Source organism: Phyllobates terribilis, unplaced genomic scaffold (assembly GCF_046119375.1).
Source record: "Phyllobates terribilis strain yellow unplaced genomic scaffold, ASM4611937v1 Scaffold_7__3_contigs__length_470593459, whole genome shotgun sequence".
Taxonomy (NCBI): Eukaryota; Metazoa; Chordata; class Amphibia; order Anura; family Dendrobatidae; genus Phyllobates; species Phyllobates terribilis.
In genome coordinates, this window is record NW_027362767.1 from 341158827 (window position 1) to 341177566 (window position 18740).

Consider the following 18740-nt stretch of genomic DNA (forward strand, 5'->3'; position numbering starts at 1 on the left):
AGTAATTACTGGTTGGTCACACTTCTAGACCCACACTACAAGGAGAACTTTCTTTCTCTCCTTCCCATGGCGGAGAGGTCTAGTAAAATGTTGCAGTACCAGAAAACACTTGTTGCAGAATTATTAAAAAAATTCCCATATGAAAACGCTGGCTGCAGAGGTCGCAGTTCTTTGGACAGCCAATGACTACAGGCAAGGTAGACACAAATATGACACAGCAGAGGCAGGGAAACACTGTCAAAGGTGTGGGAGAGTTTTCTCAGACCCTCCCAGTGCCCATGCCCTGATGCACAGGGTACTCTGAGAAGGAAGGAAAAGTTTTGGAAGATGCTGAAGTACCTTGCCGACCATACCAATGCCGTCCGTGATTCCTCTGTGCCTTATAAATATTGGCTATCCAAACTGGACATGTAGCAAGAACTGGCTCTCTACGCCTTGGAGGTCCTGGTCTGCATTGCCACTAGAGCTTTGTCAGAGCAGGTTTTTAGTGCCGCCAGGGGCATTATGACTAATAGGTGCATCCGTCTGTCAACTGAAAATGCTGACAGTCTGATTCTTATAAAAATGAACAAGAGCTGGATTGGGCCAGACTTCTCAACACCAATGAATGATAGCAGAGTAACATTAAGTCAAATCCAGTGGTTTTTTTTTTTGCACCTCTTTACACCCAGACATGGTTACACGCTTACTGATTTTTTATATTTTCTGTTGTCCTCCTCCTTCTCCTTATCCTCCACCACCATATCACCAGGGTGACCGTGTTGCAACACCAATATAATTTTTTTTGTAAGGGTGTTTATGATGCCCGTAGGAATTTTTTTAGAGCCCTACCTCTAACATTCTGTATGTTATAGAGTATGTTGTGTTCATTTATACCCCCAGGGGTAAATGTTTTTTAGCCCATGCACTTAGTGCATGGGCATTAACAGTATAGAAGACCCATTATTTAACAATGGTAACATTTTTTAAATGAGGACCTCCTCTACGTCTCTCCAAAAGGGTATTGGAGTGCATCCAAATTTTTGGCAGCCCTTGCAGTCACTGCATATGCAATAACAGTATAGGTGACCCAAGGGTGATACTTTCACACACCCTCTCTCTGGCAAACGGTTTCCCATAAAAGAATACTTTTCGTGTGACTCCACCTATGTAGTCTACTTGATTAAATGCCCATGCGGTCTCGGATATGTTGGTGAAACTACGCAACATATCCGAGACCGCATTTCACAACACAAGTCTACGATCCGATGCCGACGTACGATGCTTCCTATACCGGCACACTTTTTAGCCATGTCACATGGCATTTCACAGCTAAGGTATCAGGTCATTGACCATATTCCACCACATAGACGGGGAGGCAATCGGATTAAAAAACTCAAGAAACGAGAGCTATACTGGATCCATACCTTACAGACTCTCACCCCTAAGGGATTAAATAGGGAATATGAAGTACAATATGATTAATTGAATTGATCCTTTGCAGTGTCCAATTTTCCTATGGTGATTGTATTTGATTGTTCAATGTGTAATTTGATGCCATTGACTGTTTCCTTCTTTTTTAGGTCCTAAGCTAAAGCACTCTGTCACCTCAGAATCGTATTACATGTACATTTATTGAGGACTCCCTCTTCTGCATATTATAAATTAAATGAAAAATTATTTTCTCTATTGTGATACAGTATAAGTGCCTTATGACCAGATCATTCCCTTTCAGATAGGTATATTCTGTGGTGAACACTTTTAATACATCATTCCTATTCCTCCCATGTAATTCATTAAGTGTCCACTGTGTGTCCTCAGCGCGACTGTTGCACTGCGCATGACAGGAACTTCCCTGCGTCTCACTACTCTTTCTTCTGCGTTCCAGCACTCACACCGGAAGAGGGCACCACGCACTGCGCATGACAGGAACTTCCCTGCGTCTCACTACTCTTTCTTCTGCGTTCCAGCACTCACACCGGAAGAGGACACCACGCACGCCACGCATGAACGGACACACATTACCGACACTACCATACACATGGCATTAATTGCCTCACCGGCTATAAGAAGGATGGGGCTTCATCTCTCTCATACTGCACGGCATGTCACCGCTTCACCTGTCTCATACATTCCCCCATCTACCAGGTATGTCATACACAGAATGTGTTTATGTCGCCTTTCCTGTTATTTAGAATGTACCTATTTCGCTCTATTTGACTAGTATGCCTTCTACCTATAGGCATTATAGAATGCCTGCCTCTCCAGATTCCCTTTCTTTCCTTTTTCCCCCATGGAACATCCTTTGTCTATTAATTGATTTTGATGATACTGGGCTTCTGTGACTACACATTATTCCATGTATACCATGAAGCACAGCCCTTTATTAGAGTATGTCTCTTGTTTTATGCCATTTCTTCATTGTTATTGAAGATAGCCCCCTATATATTATGCATGGTGATCGTATTTCTTATCTGCAATTTTTCTTTATTATGTAAATTTAATTAGACCTTGTGTCATATTACATGCAATATATCCCGACCTGTGTACAGACAATGTTGGTTTAATTCCTGATTTATTAAAACATGCATTTTTCATTTATGCTTAGAAAAGGCCCTGATAAAGACCTTTTAGGTCGAAACGTTGGCCGATCTACTTTCTGTGGGGTTCTACCGATACAATAAAATATAATTTTTTGTGCATCTACATTGGAGTGCCGAAGTTTCTTTGATTTTTGCTAGTAATATATTACTTCAGAGCACCCATTTATTTGACAGTGAAGCGATCCCTTACTTCATTGATCATATTATTTTTTTGGGATTACGCTCCTGTGGCTTTAAATGTCTTCTACGACGTTCGCATTTAACCAAGAGGAAGCAAGCGGGATTCTTGCACGTGTCACGACGCCCGGCACTTTTCTTCATACTCCTATTGAAGAGGTTCGCACGCGGGATTTGGAAAAGGAACTAAGGAGATATACTGCTCTAGATCTGCATAGCATCACTCTTGCAGAATACCATAAATCACAACGGATTCCACGTGGATTAAGGGTAAATCTACGTCCCACTCTGTTTAGTGAGAATTCTGATTATTGTACAAAGTTTGAGGGGATCCTCAATAAATGTTCCATGGACATTATTCTACTGACTATTGATTTTATACAAAAGGAAATAACGGATCTACAGACCAGAATTGCCTCTACAGAGGAACAGTTAAGCCATACAATATCAGCTGAAGAATTCACAACGTTGAAGAACAAAGTAGACAAAACTGTCTCCGAATATCGTAACGAACTTCAACTGAGAAAAAAATCTAAGTTTCTTCGTGACGCTGAGGATTACCTTAATAATCAAGTGTACAGATGGCGTTTTTCCGTACAGGGCAGAAACAGCAGACCATACAGACGAGGATACAACTCTTCACCAGGCCGAAACTCTTCTACCGACAGCGAGAAAGGTACCTATACACCCAATTATTTTTTGGACCAGCGAAGGAATCGTCCACCCAGAATCAGACGAGGCGGGGGAGGCGATCGACAAGGAGACAGCACTCGGATGACAACTCGTTCACAGGTAGGACCAACATCGTGTTTAACATTTCCTCACAGTCCTTAGCACCAGCTGAACTAGATTTATTACAAAAGGGACTCTCTTTTTGCCCTACACCACCTTTTGACACATTTTTATTAGAACAGGAACTTCAACGCTTTTACAGAACTTTGAGATTGAAGGTTCATTTCTCAACAAAGGGAGAACACTTGGACGTTCCTATAGACAGTCATAATGTGGAAATGTTTTCTCTCCGGGGTCTTCAACTACGTATCCCGAGTCATTTTCAACCACCCCGTACTTATCATCATGTCGAGACATATATCGATCTGGTCCAAAAGGACATTAATCGGTGTTTGCATATGATCAAGAGAGGTGACCTGCATAACAAAAATAATTTGAATCCAGAAGAAAGTATGGCCCTCTCCACATTAAAAAAGAGACAAAACCTCATTATAAAGCCAGCTGACAAAGGGGGCGCCATTGTCATTATGGACCGGACATACTATATATCAGAGATACATACTCAATTAAATGATAGGGAGACATACTTACCAATATCCCAGAACCCTACCTCAGAGGTAGCTAACCTCATTAAAAATTTGGTCACATGTCATTCTCAGATGGGTACTATTGATACTAAATTGTCACAATTCTTGGTTAATAATGATCCTATCATGCCAGTTTTTTACACGTTACCAAAAATACATAAGAATCTACATAAGCCACCAGGAAGACCCATCGTTGCCTCCACTAACTCAATTTTATCCCCCTTGGCAATCACGTTAGAAAAGATCTTGACACCACATATTCATAAGATTGCTTCCTATATCAAGGACACTGCTCATTTCTTGACTAGTATTAAAGATCTGGGAATTATTCCCAATAATAGTATCCTAACAACGATGGACGTCAATAACTTATATACTAGTATTGACCATGAGGAAGGCATTGAGGCCACAAAAAAATTTTTGAGAACCCACACTACATATTCGGTGCAACAGATTGATTTTTGTAAGGATTTATTAACTTTAGTCCTCACTAAAAATTTCTTCATGTTTGAAGACAGATTCTATTTCCAAAAGAGAGGTACAGCGATGGGTTCGAACATGGCGCCCCCTTACGCGAATATATTTATGGATAAATTTGAGAATGATTATGTATACACTCATCCCCTTTTTGATCAATATGTATTATTTTGGAAACGGTTTATTGATGATATATTTTTTATTTGGACAGGCACAGAGAATGACCTAAAAAACTTTTTTTCGGATCTTAATACAAGAGTGACCTCCCTAAAATTTACTATCCTGCAAGACTCACACTCAATACATTTTTTGGATACATGGATTACGCTCACTGACACTGGACATTTAATTAGCGATTTATATATAAAACCGACGGATAAAAACAGTTTACTGCTATACTCCAGTTGTCACCCACGACACGTTAAGAGGGCACTGCCCAAGTCGCAACATAATCGTGTAGATCGTATAGTATCAGATGTTGACACCAAAAAAATTAGACACGAAGAAATGAATGTCAGATTTCGACAGAGAGGGTATCCACCCTATATTCTTAACCAATCCACGCAACCCAACACAAAACGGAAGGAGGAATCACGATTGGTTTTCGTGAGCACTTATCATCCCTTTGGTGGATCAATAATTAAATGTATTAAAAAACATTGGCCCTTGTTAGGTCAATCCTATCCTGAGGTATTGGAGTTTAGTGATTCCCCATTACTGTGTCACAGAAGACCTCGGAATATTCGTGACCATTTGATTAAGGCTGATGTAGGGTCCACACATATAGGACCCATTCAACGAACCTTGGCCACACCACGTAGGGGCACTTTCCCTTGCCTGGGATGCTTACAATGTTCAAATGTCACCAAGGGTGATACTTTCACACACCCTCTCTCTGGCAAACGGTTTCCCATAAAAGAATACTTTTCGTGTGACTCCACCTATGTAGTCTACTTGATTAAATGCCCATGCGGTCTCGGATATGTTGGTGAAACTACGCAACATATCCGAGACCGCATTTCACAACACAAGTCTACGATCCGATGCCGACGTACGATGCTTCCTATACCGGCACACTTTTTAGCCATGTCACATGGCATTTCACAGCTAAGGTATCAGGTCATTGACCATATTCCACCACATAGACGGGGAGGCAATCGGATTAAAAAACTCAAGAAACGAGAGCTATACTGGATCCATACCTTACAGACTCTCACCCCTAAGGGATTAAATAGGGAATATGAAGTACAATATGATTAATTGAATTGATCCTTTGCAGTGTCCAATTTTCCTATGGTGATTGTATTTGATTGTTCAATGTGTAATTTGATGCCATTGACTGTTTCCTTCTTTTTTAGGTCCTAAGCTAAAGCACTCTGTCACCTCAGAATCGTATTACATGTACATTTATTGAGGACTCCCTCTTCTGCATATTATAAATTAAATGAAAAATTATTTTCTCTATTGTGATACAGTATAAGTGCCTTATGACCAGATCATTCCCTTTCAGATAGGTATATTCTGTGGTGAACACTTTTAATACATCATTCCTATTCCTCCCATGTAATTCATTAAGTGTCCACTGTGTGTCCTCAGCGCGACTGTTGCACTGCGCATGACAGGAACTTCCCTGCGTCTCACTACTCTTTCTTCTGCGTTCCAGCACTCACACCGGAAGAGGGCACCACGCACTGCGCATGACAGGAACTTCCCTGCGTCTCACTACTCTTTCTTCTGCGTTCCAGCACTCACACCGGAAGAGGACACCACGCACGCCACGCATGAACGGACACACATTACCGACACTACCATACACATGGCATTAATTGCCTCACCGGCTATAAGAAGGATGGGGCTTCATCTCTCTCATACTGCACGGCATGTCACCGCTTCACCTGTCTCATACATTCCCCCATCTACCAGGTATGTCATACACAGAATGTGTTTATGTCGCCTTTCCTGTTATTTAGAATGTACCTATTTCGCTCTATTTGACTAGTATGCCTTCTACCTATAGGCATTATAGAATGCCTGCCTCTCCAGATTCCCTTTCTTTCCTTTTTCCCCCATGGAACATCCTTTGTCTATTAATTGATTTTGATGATACTGGGCTTCTGTGACTACACATTATTCCATGTATACCATGAAGCACAGCCCTTTATTAGAGTATGTCTCTTGTTTTATGCCATTTCTTCATTGTTATTGAAGATAGCCCCCTATATATTATGCATGGTGATCGTATTTCTTATCTGCAATTTTTCTTTATTATGTAAATTTAATTAGACCTTGTGTCATATTACATGCAATATATCCCGACCTGTGTACAGACAATGTTGGTTTAATTCCTGATTTATTAAAACATGCATTTTTCATTTATGCTTAGAAAAGGCCCTGATAAAGACCTTTTAGGTCGAAACGTTGGCCGATCTACTTTCTGTGGGGTTCTACCGATACAATAAAATATAATTTTTTGTGCATCTACATTGGAGTGCCGAAGTTTCTTTGATTTTTGCTAGTATAGGTGACCCACTCCTTTATTCTAGGAACATTTTTTTTTTACTGAGGCCTTCCTTTATGCCTTTTCAAAGAGGTATGGGAGTGTGTCCTAATTTTTGGCATCCATTGCAGTCATTGCATTCGCAATAACAGTACAGGAGACCCACTCCTTTTTTATAGGAACATTTTTTTACTGAGGCCCTCTTTTATGTCTATTCAAAAGGAGTATTGGCGTATGTCCTAATTTTTGGAAGCCTTTGCAGTCACTGCATGGGCATTACCACTATAGGAGACCTGCTCCTAACTAATCAAATTTTTTTTAAATCAGGACCTCTATGTGTCTTCAAAGGTGTATTGGGGTTTTTCCAAATTTTGGCCAGGCCTTACAGTTACATCATACACGATAACAGTATAAGAGACCCTCTCCTTAATAATGGGAATTTTTTTTTAAATCAGGCCCTCTATGTGTCTTACAGTTACTGCATACGCTATAACAGTATAGGAGACCAGCTCCTTAATAATGGAATTTTTGTTTTAATTGAGGCTTCCTCTTTGTCTATTCAAAAGTATGTTGGGGTTTTTCAAAATTTTAAGCAGGCCTTGCAGTTACTGCATACACAATAACAGTATAGGGAACCCACTCGTTAATAATTGGAATTTTTTTTTTTAAATCTGTCCCTCAATGTCTCTTCAAAGGGGTAGTGGGATGCGTCCAAATTTTAGGCAGGCCTTGTAGTTACTTCATACGCAATAACAGTAAAGGGACCCCACTTCTTAATAATGGAAACGACAAAGCATAGTCAGTTGAAGGCCCTCTAACAATAGTTACCCTACTGGAAGCTCTGCAGCACTGCCTCAGAAAAGCGGCAACAGGCTCTGCTGAAGATAATTTGTGTAGGAGACAAAACACACACTGCGGTAAAGTTACTTAAAGGAATTACAGACCGGACAAAACTGTGGCTTTTGCAGCTGAATCTCTAACCAGACATGGTCGTGTGTCATAATGGGTGTAACTTGGTGGAAGCTGTGAAGCTGGGCAAGATTGGAACATGTGCTCGACTTGGTAGTTCAGCAGTTTCTGAAAACATACTCATATGCCAAATTTTCTGGTCAGGGTACACCACGTCATCACCCATTTCCACAAGTTAGCTACAGCTGCCGCTGCTCTAGTAGTGCTGAAGCAGAGCATGCAAATGCCAGTTCACTGACTAGTGTGCGACATCACCATGTGCTGGAACACATACTAACAAATTACCCAAAGGGTAAATGGACCCAACTTAAGGAATAATGTGATTAAAACTTGACTTTTTTTGTAATTAATTAATAGGGTCTAACAAAGATTAAAATAACTCAGGTGGTATTGCTGTGTAGCATTTCTTTGGGACTCCTCTATGGGATATCAATCTCCTAAAGCTAATATATCTCCTACATAGATTAATGGCTGCAGTCCACTAGCGGGGATAGCTTTTCTAAGGGCAACTATAGATGTCAGTTGCAAGACCCCTAGAGCTGATTATAATGCACTCATAGTCTCACTGACTTGTTTAGCTATGACTGGCTTCATCAGGGTACTAAGGCTAGACTGAGTTAATAGAAGTGTGCAAAGTCTTTTAAAGCTTCTGCTGTGACATCATCAAATTACATCACCCAGTCACACGTTGATCACAGGGCAATCGCCAAACCAGGATTGCGATGATGTCACAGTCACATGCTAAGGTACTGTAAAACAGAGACAACATTCAGTCATATTGTATCATTACTGTGCAGATCCTATTGCATATATCATTGGACTCTAATCAATTTGCTCATATTGTTACTGCGCACAACAAGGGATCTTAATAAACTTTCATCTAACCACCAATATAATTTGGAATAAACTCATAAACCAACAATAATCAGAACAGATCTGCTCTCTCCTGAATTAGTAGCTATGGAATAATAATTAGTGATGAGCGAATGTGCTCGCCATTGCTCGGTACTCGCCCCAGCATCTCACTGCTCGAGATGCTAGGCACTCTGCGAATATTTCCTGGTTGCTCAGGTGGGAACTCGGGTCCCCTCCCTACATGTTTGGTGCTCTTTAGAGAGCCAATAAACATGCAGGGATTGCCTGCCACACACTGTAATGACGTAGCCATGTTGGTTGTGGCATTACAGTGATTGGCTGGCCGCACAGCGTCATTAGGTCTATGTAAGACCTGGCGCCGCCATGTTCGTTACAGTCTACCCCGGAAACAGGTAGTGTAGGGAGAGGTGCTGCTGAGCTAGAGAGATATTTGCTTGTTTATTAGTTACTGTAGGTATACCACAACATCTATATAAATCCATCTGAAATAACAGTCCTTCTGAGGACTAATACAGCTGCATCTATTCAGTGGTGACAGCTGGAGTTAGGCAGGTAGGCAGTGTATGTAGCCGACTGCAGTGCATGTAGCAAGTGGGTCCATTGGACGTCCTGTTAGTCTAGGTATTCCACAACATATATATATTTAGGAGCTAGGCAGGCAGGCAGTGTATGTGGCAGTGTGCAGTGCATACAGCACAAGAAGCTCCAATCCAGTTCTGTCTGCTGCTGCTGTTACAGATATTTCTAGAAATAGCCCCATGTATCAGGGGCCAGGGATACATTTTTTTTCTCTTAACCCTGATTATTTGCTTAAAAGGCAATCCAGATAACACTTTTTCTTCCCAGTTTGTTTGTTGCCACTGCAGGATACAGCCAAATCTTTCCATATTATAGCGATAAAAATCCAAAAATTTGTACTAAACGTGGAAAATATTGCCCTCCATTTAAATTTTGTTGCAGTGTGTCAGTGAAGTAATTGACATCAGGTCGCTTTGAAAAATATTAACCGACATGCCATCTATTTAAAACTGTGGTATTCTGTCACACGTATCAGATATAAGTGTGCTCCAAATTCAGTCATTTCTGGCTTCTATTGAAATTTTGTTGCAGTGTGTCAGTGAAGCTATTGACATGAGGTAGCTGTGAAAAAAAGTAACCTATAGGCCAGCAATTTAAAACTGCTGTTTTCCATCACACGTATTACATATAAGTGTGCTCCAAGTTCAGCCATTTCAGGCCTCCATTTAAATTTTGCTGCAGTGTGTCAGTAAAGTTATTGACACAAGGTCAATGTGAAAAATAGTAGCCTATAAGCCAGCTAATTAAAACTGTGGTTTTCCGTTACACTTATCATATATAAGTTCACTCCAAATTCAGTCATTTCTGGCCTCCATTTCAATTTTGTTGCAGTGTGTCAGTAAAGTTATTAACACGAAGTTGCTGTGAAAAAAAGTAAACTACAGTCCAGCTATTTAAAACTGTGGTTTTCCATCACACGTATCACATATAAGTGTGCTCCAAATTCAGCCAATTCTGGCCTCCATTTAAATTTTTGTTGCAGTGTGTAAGTGAAGTTATTGTCTCCAGGTCGCTGTGAAAAATAGTAACCTACAGGCCAGCTATTTAAAACTATGGTTTTCCGTTACACGTATCATACATAAGTTCGCTCCAAATTCAGCCATTTCAGACCTCCATTTAAATTTTGTTGAAGTGTGTTAGTGAAGATATTGACACTAGGTCGCTATGAAAAATAGTAATCTACAGGCTAGATATTTAAAACTGTGGTTTTCCATCACACGTATCACATATTAGTTAGCTCTAAATTCAGCCATTTCTGGCCTCCATTTCAATTTTGTTGCAGTTAGTGTTTAGCATTCCGATATTGAAATATCGGGTATCGGCCGATATTCGCGGTATCGGAATTCCGATACTTAATTTCGATACTTTTGCAATATCGTATACCGGAATCGGAAGATCCCATAATGCAATGAGCCAGTTTCATTTTATTCAGCCAATGGGGATCCTAAGAAGTGTGGGCACATCCTGTTAGGCATGTAGGCATCTTAACTAATGGCATGGCTGTGATTGGCTGCTGAAATGATGTCATGATGCACTATAAAAGCCGCCGCCGCCATTTTGAGCTCACTCTGCTGTGAATTCAGTTAGGGATAGGACGCTGTTGTTCTGAGGGACAGTTTTAGCTACCTATTTGGTCTATTCTGCTTTACCCAAGCTACTTTATAAATCGCTGTGCCTTGCAGCACTAGTGCACAGTTCTCTGTGCTGTTCACCGCTGTCTGCAAGGTCTGTGTGTGTGAGTGTAGCTCACCCTGTAGTGTGTGCTTCAACCACATCTGGTTGTAGTGCACTCAGTGTGTGTCACTGCCTCATACATTGTCCTTTTTTGCCAATTCATAATTTTTCCTGATATCTCCTATTAGTGTGGTGGTTCCATCCGTATTCAGCTAAATTGGTTCCAAACACACTATATAGGAGTAGATAGAGAAATTTTTTTGGTCTTGCAGCGCTAGTGCACAGTGCTCTGCATCTGTACTGTTCACCGCTGTCTGCAAGGTCTGTGTGTGTGAGTGCAGCTCACCCTGTAGTGTGTTCTTCAGCCACGTCTTGTTGTAGTGCACTCAGTGTGTGTCACTGCCTCATACATTGTCCTTTTTTGCCAATTCATAATTTTTCCTGATATCTCCTATTAGTGTGGTGGTTCCATCCGTATTCAGCTAAATTGGTTCCAAACACACTATATAGGAGTAGATAGAGAAATTTTTTTGGTCTTGCAGCGCTAGTGCACAGTGCTCTGCATCTGCACTGTTCATCGCTGTCTGCAAGGTCTGTGTGTGTGAGTGCAGCTCACCCTGTAGTGTGTGCTTCAGCCACGTCTGGTTGTAGTGCACTCAGTGTGTGTCACTGCCTCATACATTGTCCTTTTTTGCCAATTCATAATTTTTCCTGATTTCTCCTATTAGTGTGTTGTTTCCATCCGTATTCAGCTAAATTGGTTCCAAACACACTATATAGGAATAGTTAGTGGAGCCTTTCTGCAGCATTGGGCCCTGCAGCCCCAGCCAGATTAATATTAGCCTATTTTTTGTAGCCTCATCTATTGCATTGTAGGTTACTTTCCTACATTGTAATAGCTACAAAAAGTTTGTGATACTATCGGTATTACATCTTAAGGCACATCCAGTGTCTTTTTGTGACAAAAAAAAACCTAAATAAAGTTCACCAACACTCCACTTTACAGTTGTGTAGGCCACATTAGCTCATATTAAAGTCTAGTCCACACTTTATAAAATTAGTGTTTCTTATACCTGTTAGCAGCTGTTCAGGAATAAGCACACTAAGCCCTTAGTACTTTTCAGCCTATCTTTATCAGTCTACCAAGATGAAGAAGGCAGGGAGTAAGGCATGTGGTCGTGGTCGTGGGCGTGGAGTTTCTGCAGGGAGAGGACGTGAGGATTCTGTGCCTGCAGGGAGAGGACGTGGGGATTCTGTGCCTGCTGCGGGCACCAGTGACTCAGCATCCCCCAGTTTTACCAGGGAACAGTCCTTTATACGCAGCTTTGTAGGAGCTAGCCGTACCCCACTGCTGCGGGAGGACCAAATTGAAGCCGTTGTCGGATGGATGCCAGCTAACGCATCGACTTCAATTAGTTCCAGATCCTCTCAGGTCCTGAGCACTGAAGAGCACCCATCTGTCTCTTCACCACCTGCCAAATTGCCCAGGCAGTCAGAGAGCCCTGGACAGGAGCCATCTCTACTTCTGTTCTCTGAATCTCTTGGCTTGGAAAGAGGGGGCCAGCCAAGCAGAATTCGAGAATTTGAAGAAGAGGTAGTATGCAGTGATGCGCAACCGTTTTGTCTCTCTGAATCTGAAGAGGCGGGTGGGCCAGTGCCTATGGTCAGCAGCACACCTCAGTACACATCTGATGATGAGACTCAGGTGCCACTTTCTGGTGCGTACTGTGCTGTCGAGACTACCCTGGAGAAGCAGTTGTTTGAAGAGGGTGGTGTAGATGATGAGGTCCTTGACCCATCATGGCGTGAGGGACAGGAAGGTGGTGGGAGCAGCTCTGAGGAAGAGATTCCCCGAACGGCCCAAAAAGGAGGGAGAGGGAGGGGGCAGACTTGGTTGCCTGTAGCCTCCACTTCGGCACCCATTAGGAGCTCTTCAAAAATCCAAAGCGGGCGCTCCCAAGACTTGCAGTGCCTGGTCCTTTTTTGACACAGTTGCAGATGACATTTGCTTTGTCAAATGCAAGCTGTGTAATCAGAAGGTGAAAAGAGGGAAAAGTGTCAGCAACCTCAATACCACAAATAAGTGGAAACATGTGCGGACCAAGCACGTGGTGGAGTTACACAAACACACTGAAGACCTAGGCCAACCTACAGCGCCACCTACCACCTCTTCAGCTCGTGTTGTAGCCTCTTCCTCCAGCTCACACACAGCTGGTTCGGCTTCCTCACAGGATCGCCATGGAAAAATCTCTGGCACTGTTGTACAGAGACACAGTGTAATTCCACCCACAGCACCACTTTCCCAGTCATCCTCACACTCCCAAGCCAGTCTACAGCCATCGTTAGCACAGGCATGGGAGAAAAGCCGCCCATACTCGGCAAACCACCCCCGAGCACAGGCTCTGAATGCTGGCATTGCTAAACTACTGGCCCTTGAAATGCTTTCATTCAGGCTGGTGGAGACTGACACCTTCCGTAACTTTATGGCATTGGCAGTCCCACAATACAACGTGCCCAGCCGCTCTTATTTCAGCAGGCAAGCAGTCCCTGCCCTGCAACATCATGTGGAGGGAAAAATTAAACATGAGCTACAAAAGGCCGTCAGTAGCAAGGTCTACCTGACCACCGATGCGTGGACCAGTAAGCATGGACGGGGACGATACCTTTCCCTCACTGCCCATTGGGTAAATGTTGTGGAGCCGGGTACAGATCTTGAGAGTGGTGCTGTACGTGTTCTGCCAACTCCAAGGATTGCAGGAATCCAGTCTGTACACATTGACTCATCCTCATACTCCAGTTCTTCTGAATCAGCGCTGCAGGAGCCATCACGGTCTACCTCCACATCGACCCGTGAACGTTTACTTGTTATGATGACCAATATGAGCCCAGCCATGGCCAAACGTCAACAGGCCGTATTAAAATTTATTTATTTGGGGAATCGAAGCCACACAGCGCAGGAGCTCTACAATGCCATCAAGCAGCAGAGCGACTTGTGGTTTGTGCCAGCGAATCTCCAGCCTGGCATGGTAGTGTGTGACAATGGCCGAAATCTGGTGGCAGCTCTGGGCCTAGGCAACCTCACTCACATCCCATGTCTGTCACATGCGCTCAACTTGGTCGTGCATAGTTTTTTGAGGGACTATCCGGATCTTGATGCACTGCTTCACAAGGTCCGCATAGAGTGCGCTCACTTGCGGTGTTCCAGCAAAGCAAGATCACGCATTGCAGCTCTGCAGCGCCGATTACGTCTTACGGAACATCGCATCATATGTTACCTACCCACCAGGTGGAATTCAACGTTACATATGTTGGAGTGGTTGTGTGAGCAGCAGGCAGCAGTAATGGAGTACCAGCTGCAGCAGGCGCAAACAAGTCGCAGTGCGCGCTGTTCACACTACACCACCACTGAGTGGGCCTCTATGAAGGACATTTGCCTCGTTTTGCGTGCCTTCGATTATTCCACGCGGATGGCGAGTGCAGATGATGCACTATTCAGCATGACTATCCCCCTTGTCTGCCTGCTTGAAAAAACACTGCAAGCACTAAGAGACGAGGTTTTGGAAGAGGTGGAGGATGAGAAGTCACAAATGCCATCTGCTTCTCTACAGTCTGCGCAACGTGGTTCCTCACAAAGGCCTAGGCAGGGGACACTTTGTGAGGAGGATGAGGAGGAGTCAATGGATGAGGAAGACATCTGTCCAGAGGAGGGAGGTACACAAGGCTCTAGTAGTCAGTATCTAGAGCGAGGGTGGGGTGATGCAGAGCAGGCAGAAATCACGCCTCAAGCAGGGGACAGCGTTTCTTGGCCAGTTGGCAGTCTGCAGCACATGGTTGATTTCATGCTGCAGTGCCTGAGAAACGACCGCGGCATCGCCCACATTCTCAACACGGCTGATTATTGGGTGTCCACCCTCCTAGATCCTCGCTACCGGGACAACTTACAAAGCCTCATAACACCGTTGAACCGGGAGCGTAAAATGCGGGAGTACCAAGACGCACTTGTGCATTCCATCATGTTCTCCATTCCAACCGAGAGCAGTGCTGCTAGTGCTTTACAAAGCAGCTCAGTGCGTCGAGGCAGTGGAGGAAGCTCTGCACAAAGAGGGAGCAGAAGCAGCGTCTCAGCACAAGGCAAGACCAGTATGGCCGAAATGTGGCAAAGTTTTGTGTCCCCGCCGCCACAAATGTCTACACCATCACAGACGGCTTCAGTCAGCAGGAGGCAACGTTTCCGTCAGATGTTGACAGACTACATGTCTTGCCCTCTTAGTGTACTCCCAGACGGCTCTTCTCCCTTCAAGTTTTGGGTCTGTAAGCAGGCTACATGGCCAGAGCTTAGTCTGTATGCATTGGAGGTGCTAGCTTGCCCTGCTGCTAGTGTATTATCGGAACGCGTCTTTAGTGCCGCAGGTGGTGTACTAACAGACCGTCGCATGCGACTATCCTCCAATAACATTGACCGGCTTACTTTTCTCAAAATGAACAAGGCCTGGATCTCTCATGAATTTGCCAGTCCTCTTCCAGAATAAATAATTGGTTGGCAACAGTATCCAGGTCTCCTCTTGTGTTCATGTTTTTACCACCTGAACTGTAATCTCTGAGCTCCAACACCGCCAGTTGGCGCTCGGAAGTGCAGTCTGCACAGTCAACACTTGCTGCCGTGTTATTTGGGTTCAGTAATGTCAGCTGTTCCCCTGCTGTGCGGACGGCAATTTCTCCTGCTCTGTCCACATTCTCACTACTACAGATTTTAAAGTAGCTCCAATTACACCTCTGGCTCCTCTGTTTTCAGTATTATCCCTGAGCTCCAACACCGCCAGTTGGCACTCGGAAGTGCTATCTGCACAGTCAACACTTGCTGCCGTGTTATTGGGGTTCAGTAACGTCAGCTGATCCCCTGCTGTGCGGACGGCAATTTCTCCTGCTCTGTCCACATTCTCACTACTACAGATTTTAAAGTTGCTCCAATTACACCTCTGGCTCCTCTGTGTTCAGTATTATCCCTGGGTTCCAGCACCACCAGCTGTTTCCCAGCAGTGTCTTTGGCACGGGTACTCCCTCCTGCCCAGCCTGGTTCCAGCACGCCAGCTGTTTCCGGGTAGTGTCAACGTCACTTTGCCTCCAATGCGTTGTCCTGTCGTGTTGCGGTCGGGTTAGCCGACTCTATGGTGCCTGCAGTTTAGGTGACTCCTATGTGGGCTGCGGGATCTGGCAATGAAGGCTGGTTCTGGTAACTGCGGCCGGCTCGCGGACTTGAAACTTTTTTTTACATGGGTACCTTCTGCTACCCATCCGGGTTCCAGTACCGTCAGCTGGTTCTCGGCAGTGCCTTTGGATTAGGTGCCTCCTTCTCGGTATCCAAGTTCCACCAACGTCTGCTGGTCCTTGGTAGTGCTTTCTGGCACAGGTACCTCCTGCTTAGTAACCGAGTTCCAGTACCGTCAGCTGGTCCTCGGTAGTTCCATTGGCTCTTGTACCTTCTGCTACCCATCCGGGTTCCAGTACCGTCAGCTGGTCCTCGGTAGTTCCTCAGCCTTCTTGTACCTTCTGCTACATTTCCAAGTTCAAGCTTTTTGAAATGGTTCTTGGTAATCACTCTGGATCTCCCTGACGAGGACCCTGAAGACCAACCCGAAGAAGGCGAGGACCCCGAAGACGAAGACCCTGAAGACGACGACCCTGAAGACCACCCCGAAGAAGACGAGGACCCCGAAGAAGACAAGGACCCTGAAGACCACCCCGAAGAAGACGAGGACCCCGAAGACGAGGACCCGAAGAAGACGAGGACCCCAAAGACGAGGACCCCCGAAGACGACGACCCTGAAGACCACCCCGAAGAAGACCAAGAAGATGACCCTGAAGAAGTTGACCAAGAGGACAAAGAAGAGAAGACCACCACCAAGATACAGAAGAACAAGAGACAGAAAACCAAGAAGCAGAAGTACAAGAAGCTGCAGAACAAAAAGCGGAAGAACATTAAGCATAAGACTAAAAATCAGAGCAAAAGATAATATCTAAATTATAAGCAGAAGATGACGAAGCAGTGTATGGTGGTGAGTCCGTTCCTCCTCGTGGTGCCCCTGGAAAAGACCCGCTGCTGCAGGCCAAACTGAACGCGGACAAATCCTGTTGTAAATCTTTTGTGACGGGCAGAATGAAAGGTGTAATTTCCAAACTTTTATAGATAACAACTACAGGAATGCCTGTCACAAATAAGAATATGATGAAGAAGAAGAATATGAAGAAGATGAAGAAGTACAATATGAAGAATGTAAAAAAAAGAATAATACGAAGAAGGTGAAGAAGAAGAAGATGAAGAAGGTGAAGAAGAAGTGGATGAAAAAGATGCTGATGCTGAGGATGATGAAGGAGAAAGTGTGGGAGAAGTAAAAAAGAAGGTGAAGAGCATGGAAGTAGTGAAACATAAATATCTGACAAAATTTAAAAATACTTAACATAGTCAATATTTCCGTAACTCAGAACATCTTAAAAAAAATATTAATTCCTGCTATTCCATTTGATTGGGCTAAACCTCTATGCCTTTATTGTCTCCCCCACCTCCCCCAATACATTCTACATTATTCTTAGCTGTTTTCCTTCATGTAGAATTAACCTACAAGGAATGTAAGGGTTTATTTTCATTCCGATATTTCTGTCCCATTGACTTGCATTGGTTTCCGGTATCGGAATCGGCGATATCCGATAATTTTTCGGTATTGGTCCGATCCAATCCCATCCGATATTTCCCGATATCGGAAGGTATCGCTCAACACTAGTTGCAGTGTATTAGTGAAATTATTGACACAAGGTAGCTGTGAAAAATAGTAACCTACAGGCCAGCTTATTAAAACTGTAGTTTTCCATCACACATATCACTTACAAGTCTGCTCCAAATTCAGCCATTTCTGGCCTTATTGAAATTGTATTGCAGTGTGTCAGTGAAGTTATTGACACAAGGTCACTGTGAAAAAATAACATACAGGCCAGCTATTTAAAACTGTGGTTTTCCATCACAAGAAACACATATGTTCACTCCAAATTCAGACATTTCTGGCCTCCATTTCAAATTTGCTGCAGTGTGTCAGTGAAATTATTGACACGAGGTCGCTGTGAAAAAAAAAAAAACCTATAGGCCAGCTATTTAATACTGTTGTTTTCCATCACACGTATTACATATATGTGTGCTCCAAATTCAGCCATTTCTGGCCTCTTTTTAAATTTTGCTGCAGTGTGTCAGTGAAGTTATTGTCACCAGGTCGCTGTGAAAAAAAAAACCTGCAGGCCACCTTATTAAAAGTGTGATTTTCCGTTACACTTATCATATATAAGTTCACTCCAAATTCAGCCATTTCTGGCCTCCATTTCAATTTTGTTGCAGTGTGTCAGTGAAGTTATTGACACGAGGTCACTGTGAAAAATAGTAATCTACAGGCCAACTATTTAAAACTGTGGTTTTCCGTCACACGTATCACATATAAGTGCGCTTTAAATTTAGCCTTTTCAAGCCTCCATTTACATTTTGTTGCAGTGTGTCAATGAACTTATTGACACGAGAGTCATTGTGAAATATAGTAATCTACAGGCCAACTA

At 43.5% G+C, this 18740-nt stretch overlaps 1 protein-coding gene across 1 annotated transcript; it reads left to right on the forward strand.

Moving 5' to 3' along the window:
- The first annotated feature begins 1080 nt into the window (after positions 1-1080).
- Positions 1081-7036, forward strand: LOC141154807 (uncharacterized). Its single transcript, XM_073641232.1, has 3 exons — positions 1081-2127; positions 2588-6478; positions 6939-7036. The coding sequence occupies exon 2, from the start codon at positions 3341-3343 to the stop codon at positions 5813-5815; it is 2475 nt and encodes an 824-aa protein (XP_073497333.1). The 5' UTR covers positions 1081-2127; positions 2588-3340; the 3' UTR covers positions 5816-6478; positions 6939-7036.
- The last annotated feature ends 11704 nt before the right edge of the window (positions 7037-18740 follow it).

Coding starts and splice junctions, on each gene's coding strand:
- LOC141154807 (XM_073641232.1), top strand. CDS start 3,341: ATGGCGTTTTTCCGTACAGGGCAGAAACAGCAGACCATACAGACGAGG.